Below are 5,959 nucleotides of genomic sequence, written 5' to 3'. Positions count from 1 at the left end.
AAGAATACAATATGTTAAAAGGGTATTAGATAGGCTAGATAAACCTTTAAGTATATAGATAGGTAAGATACACCAATAAATAGATAGGTAAGATACACCAATAAAAGCATTTGGAAGACTTTTCCATAAAAAAGATTTAAGAAGCATTTGATTTAACTATACTCATTTTCGATTAAGATGATATATTGCATTTCAAACTTTTGTGTTGATATGTAATTTTATTTCTTAAATTAATGCATAAAATATATAAATATTTACTTTTATATGAAAAAATAAAAATTGAGCACTTCTAAAGTGTCGAATTCGATAGAACACAATATTCCAGTGACTTATTAAAAGGCCTTTACATTTGTAATTTTTACAACAACAATTGTCACGGGAAAAACATAAATTAATAAATCTTTATTAGAATATTGAAGAACAGCTAGAAGGTACAATTTAATGCGTGTAGAATGTCTGCTCAAAATTCAAAACAATAGAAATCAATACTTGCTCAATTGTCATGTGTGACGGATGATAATTTTGAGTCGCAGCCTTATTGTGAATGGAAGTGCTTCGAGTGAAGGTTTGGAATTTCTTGTATGTGTGAAGATGCCATTAAATGGATATGCTATTGGGCACGCCACGGCCTGTGAGACCCCCTGATTTTGATAGATCAGTAGTGTTGGGGTATAGCAGTGTGTAAGGGACTTTTGCAGGTCCTGTCCTGTTCTTGTAAACATGACAGTTGTTATTCCTCTCAATTATATTCTTCTCAATCTTTGTCATGTTCTCTGAAAATCTTGTAAATTTCTCTCGAATGCGGGGATCATCTACTCTATCCATGGTGGAGCCCTGCAACTGTCCCACATACACCTCATTTTTTGCATGCTTTGACAAAATTTCAAGAACAGCCATGACAAGGGTTGCTTGTGTGGGAGCGGAGACGGTCTTGAGGAAAAATTCCTCCGGATCCTTGAGAAGTTCATCATACTCAGGTGTTCCCTTGTCTGGAATCAAGCGTCTACTCATGGTAGGCAGATTGGGCATGTATCCTCCGTACGAGTACTGCCCAAAGTTGACTGCAGCATGGTGAGCAGATGCAGTCCAGATTATAGTCGTCACTATTTGAACTGCTTCAACCAAGGAATCCATCTTGTACCATCTGCTTGGGTCGTCCCTGAGGTCTCCGTGGCCGACATTTACTATCTCATCCCACCAAGCCTGCAATTCCTTGTCATTTTTAATGGAGGCATCATCCTTGTAGTAGAGGGACAGGTAGTCTGAAACCCACTGTTTCAAGGCAAACCATATTTCTATACCGTCAACAGCATATGGGTAGTCCTCAATCACAAGCTTCAAACCATTCGGTGCCTTTGAATCACGGACTGCCATTCCCCTGCATGGTACATTGTGAAGTAATGGGTCAAATTTTCGGTATCTCTGTTAACTGGATTGGAAAAATGAAACGGATGTCAAAGGACAGTAATCAGCTTTTTAGCAACATTTTACCATATTACGATTAAATGTTATGAACCAGCATAGGTAATGTGGCAGTTGAGCTATTAAATAAGTTACCTTTTGAGCAGATCGGCTTCTAATCCTTGTTCATTGAATTTCCACTGCTTGTAGGCTTTAGATGACATTTCCATACAATATCTGCCAGGTGTGAAGCCTTGTTCAATAATACCTGACGCATTTATCAAACTCTGACGGGCAGCCTGATTGATGTCCATGGTATCTAGGTAATGAGGTATTAACAATTTGTAAACTGGGTGCATTTTGCTTAGTTGTCTGTGGGTTGCTATAATGAAAGGCTCCGTGATGCAATGTGTCGTTAACCTGCGGATTATTGGAGAGCAAAACGTGTTTATCTTTAAGAAGTTTTTAGGCAACTTATAATTTTTGATCGGATTTGCCAGAATATAATATAAATGGTTGTTGGTATAGTACGGTGGGTAATGTGCACAGTGAAAATACAGGTCGGAAAATGGTACTCACCAATGGCTGACGAGTTGATGGTAACCTGCGTCATTGACTTTAGCATGGGCTTTGGCCAGCTGCCACAGCGCTCCTTCTTCTGTTCCATGTTCCCCTGGTGTGAAAACCTTTCTTACGGCCGCCTGATCATCGATTTGTGGCAAACACAACTCTATGGCCACTGGCTTCAGAATCCCTCCCTTGGTGAGGAAGTAAAGCGTGCGGCTTGCATATGTCTTGGCATCTTTCGACAGCTTGTTTATACGCTCCACGTAAGGCATATAAACATCATAGTAGTCCACAATAAATAACCTTTTAGAAGCAGTGGCCTGCATTTTCCACATTAATTTTACATTAGATTTCAACAACAGGTAGATTAAGGAAGACTAGGGAGTTTTTGAAGATAATAATGACCTGATCCACCGAAAGGCCCTCAAGGTTCATTTCTATGTGCTGCGCGGCGATGGCGCTCTTCTTTGGACCGTATATCCTTTCATCCAAGCTACTGGATGGAGGAAATGTCTGTTTTAATTTCAAAGCAGCCATTGGCGATGTTATTGAAGACACAGAAGAAGAGTTATAAAAGTAAAGATAGGAAGTGGGTCAAGGTTACCTCTAGGCGCTTGATCACCAATGGATTCAGCCCTGCAAGTGTCTGGCGTGCAAATTCCTCGTCGCTTCTCCAAGCGCACTCATCCGCTGTGGTGCAAAAGATTGGTTCAATTGTTGTTTAACCTTAATAGGGTTTGTACTCGATGAGATTGAAGACCGATTAAAGAATCAATGCTAATATATTTATACCTTGGACAATTTGCGGGCGAGTGAAATTAATGAGCGGAATGTCATCCTCGATGCTGTCGAGGAGTCCCTGCACAAAATGCAGTGGGCTGCTATCCTGACGGAGAGTCCTGAGAGAGTTGTGGGCAGTTTTGAGACCTCGTTTGTAGAGGTCGCTTACGTCATCAAAGGAGTCGAATGCGTGATCGAAGAGATTCGTGAGAGTGGGAACGATGAGGTTAGCAACTGCGTCTATGAGGTGAGCTCCAAAGTCGGAAAAGTCAGAATAAGGAAACCTTTCGTCAGGGGGAATGAAGATCAAGCTTGTGCGAGTCTCGAATTCGGGAGCTGCAACAGATTCAATAAGAAAAACATGTGTCAAGATTACAGTTACATAATAGGTAGTGACTAGTGACTATACATGTATATAGACACATGCCTGTTTGAACGCGCGGACGACCAGTTCGGCATCTCCTGGGATAGGGGAGCTCCTGCGATCCACCCAACACTTCCCTCCGCAGCTCTGCATCCTTCTCTGGCTCCCCAATGTCGTTGTAGACGTCGTAATCATAAATGAGATCCGACACCTTCCTTTCTCCGCTTCCGTCTCCTCGCAGGGACTTCAAATCCATCTCCCTCAACTTTCTCAGGCCCGCTGGGGTTTCCTCCGGAACAAAGCTCTGATGATAAACACACATTGTTAGCGCTTCTACTATCCTGAATAATTTAAAACCTACCCTTGCGATAAGGAAAAGCTGACCTTGTTGGCGAAGAAAACACGGTCATTGGGGTTGACAGAAGAAGGGGCTATCCACGAGTTACATTGGAAACGAACATTGCCGTGGCCTGGGACTGATATGGTGAGTGATTTCAGAAAGAACTCTCGGGCGTGCATGTTTTTTATGACAAATGCGCCCGGGAATCCGAGTGCCGAGTTCCACTTCAACGTCACCGAGCAGCTTGTCTCGTGTGAGATGGGTCCGTCCCATGGGCTCCAGTTCAAGTAACAAGGCTGCCCCATCGTTTTTCCCAATCCCGTTTCTACACAAGACAACATGCATCGCATCGCATTAATCAAACTAGGATGAATATACCACTGGTCAAATTTAATTCATACACTTTAATCTCAACATAAACAGACGAATACAAATTTATGTGTGTAAACATCTTCTAATCGCCATTTCTTTACCATTACCATCAATTAAGCAAACACAATTCTATGTGTATACTAATTATAATATTAGAAATGCACTTCCCATGAGAAAGCAGCGTAAAGCTTATATTATTATTACCGGGATCCACTTGGTCGCTGCTCACAAGCTGAAGAGAGATTTTCTTCCCCATCAATTCGGATGCCTCGTCAGCCAGCGTTGCGGCGTAGTCCGTCAGGTGGAGGAGAGCCACTTTCTGCAGCACCACTTCGCCATTCATCTTATAGTCAGGTGAACTCATTCCATTGCTGCCCACTGTTGTAGCTGTTGTAACTGAACCCATCTTACTAATTCGCTCCTTTACTCGATTACAATCCGCTAATATATATCACTTGCTGCAGACTCAGACTCTGACTTTTATATATGCACAAACGAAGATATTAATAGCTCTTACGAACAATGAAGATATAATTTGGTTTGGCTTAGTTGCAAGTACTGCACTATAAATAGCCTTACATGGCGAAGGAGCCGGTTGCCATGTTCACGTGTTTCACAACATCCTCACACTCCCAGTGGTTCACGACAATAATTGCCCGGCTACATGAACTTAACCCCTCTATATTGCATCATGACATTGGGCCCCTGGTATTTATTTATTTTTATCACTTGTAGTCTCTATCGTTCTTTTAAACGTTTTTATAGATCCCGCTATACGAAATCTTCAAAACACATTTACATTGACTGTAAATATATGACGTGTTCAGCATTAACTGGGGACATGCCATCACCAAATCAAACTCGTTTTAAAGGTTTCGGAAGGACGGGGATAATTTCTTTTAAAAGGAAGAAGGAAATAATTCCGTCGTCAAACACCTACGCATTGTGGAATATCCAACGTGATAAAATCATGTGCCTTAGGAGTTGAGTAAAATATATGAAAACCTCATGAGACTTTGCAATGTTCACGAATCATATCGCTGTCTTTGGGCCGGCAGAAGATTCCATCCTCAACCTCATGTAATTTATTTATTTATTCACCATGTTCTAAACATGCATAATTAAAAGGTCAATATATTAATATCATGTATTAAATTAGGTTTTGTCGTAGTGATTTTTAGTAATGAAAATTCAATTGAGTATGACTTATAATTTTATATCTAACCATCTTCTAATTATCTATTTAAATGAAAATAATATTGCAAGTTTTAATTTAATAGAAAGAAGAAGATATATTTTTGTTAATAATTATATAATATTCTTGTGACAAGACTTTTCTTTTTGTTAATAATTATATAATATTTTTGTTACTGTCTTGTCGTTCTTCTACTGAAGAATGTTAAACATATGTGCTCTACTATAAAACTAATCTAAAATATCTAAAACATAGGAACTAGTAAAAAAATAAATCTTTTAAAAGGCAAGTCAACTTTGCCTATTTAAACACTTTTAGCCTCAGCGGTTAGTGTTTGATGTTTATGGTTGAGGGTAAAACAAAAGTAAGATCCAACATTATTATATGTGGATAGTGTTTGAGACATATAACATCAATAAGTATATGACATGTTTTGAAATACATTCAGGCATAATATAGCTCAACGGATATGACTATAGCATTATACATTTTGAGATACTTTTCATTAACTTCATTGGGGGTCAAACTATTTCCAAGAATACTTCTGAGTTCTGAATATTTCATGTTGCCTTCCTTTTGGGGAATTTGAAACTTATCAAAGTTCTTTAACAAGTTTTGAGAAACTTCTTTGTAGCCAACATCTGTTAGAACTTCTCATAGTGTTATGCTTTCAAAGAATGACCACTTTATTTAATGTTTCAAAACTTTTAAGAATGGTATCATTTATCAAGATTTTCAAATGCAATAGAAAATGAAGTCTTTTAGGGATGTGAGTAGGTACTAAATCTTTTTCCAAGTTACAAAAACAAGTTGAAATATTTTTAGACATGAAACTTGACTTAGGAGCTAATAGAAAAATTTGAGGTTATTGTTATAACTTTAAACAATGGCTTGAAAGAAAATACCCATATAAAGATAGAAATAGAAATAGCATTTAGAA

At 38.8% G+C, this 5,959-nt stretch overlaps 1 protein-coding gene across 1 annotated transcript; it reads right to left on the bottom strand.

Annotated features, from left to right (window-relative positions):
- Positions 1-383: 383 nt before the first annotated feature.
- Positions 384-4,429, bottom strand: LOC149576938 (linoleate 9S-lipoxygenase-like). The gene is made up of 9 exons (XM_089821062.1): positions 4,029-4,429; positions 3,497-3,777; positions 3,176-3,416; positions 2,761-3,084; positions 2,573-2,658; positions 2,374-2,481; positions 1,981-2,288; positions 1,558-1,821; positions 384-1,378 (listed from the first exon to the last, which is right to left on the bottom strand). The coding sequence occupies exons 1-9, from the start codon at positions 4,228-4,230 to the stop codon at positions 598-600; spliced, it is 2,595 nt and encodes an 864-aa protein (XP_089677188.1). The 5' UTR covers positions 4,231-4,429; the 3' UTR covers positions 384-597.
- Between the last annotated feature and the right edge of the window lie 1,530 nt (positions 4,430-5,959).

This window comes from Cupressus sempervirens, chromosome 1 (genome assembly GCF_028749045.1).
Source record: "Cupressus sempervirens isolate cs-2001-9-10 chromosome 1, ASM2874904v1, whole genome shotgun sequence".
Taxonomy (NCBI): Eukaryota; Viridiplantae; Streptophyta; class Pinopsida; order Cupressales; family Cupressaceae; genus Cupressus; species Cupressus sempervirens.
The sequence above is the reverse complement of the archived record's forward strand: the minus strand, read 5'-3'. Positions and strand labels throughout refer to the sequence as shown.

Excerpts from the sequence above, each read along its gene's own strand:
- LOC149576938 (XM_089821062.1), bottom strand. The coding sequence starts at position 4,230 with ATGGGTTCAGTTACAACAGCTACAACAGTGGGCAGCAATGGAATGAGT. Across the intron at positions 2,659-2,760 it reads TCGCCCGCAAATTGTCCAAG|CGGATGAGTGCGCTTGGAGA; the intron begins GTATAAATATAT and ends TTTGCACCACAG. Across the intron at positions 1,379-1,557 it reads GAAGCCGATCTGCTCAAAAG|GGGAATGGCAGTCCGTGATT; the intron begins GTAACTTATTTA and ends TGTACCATGCAG.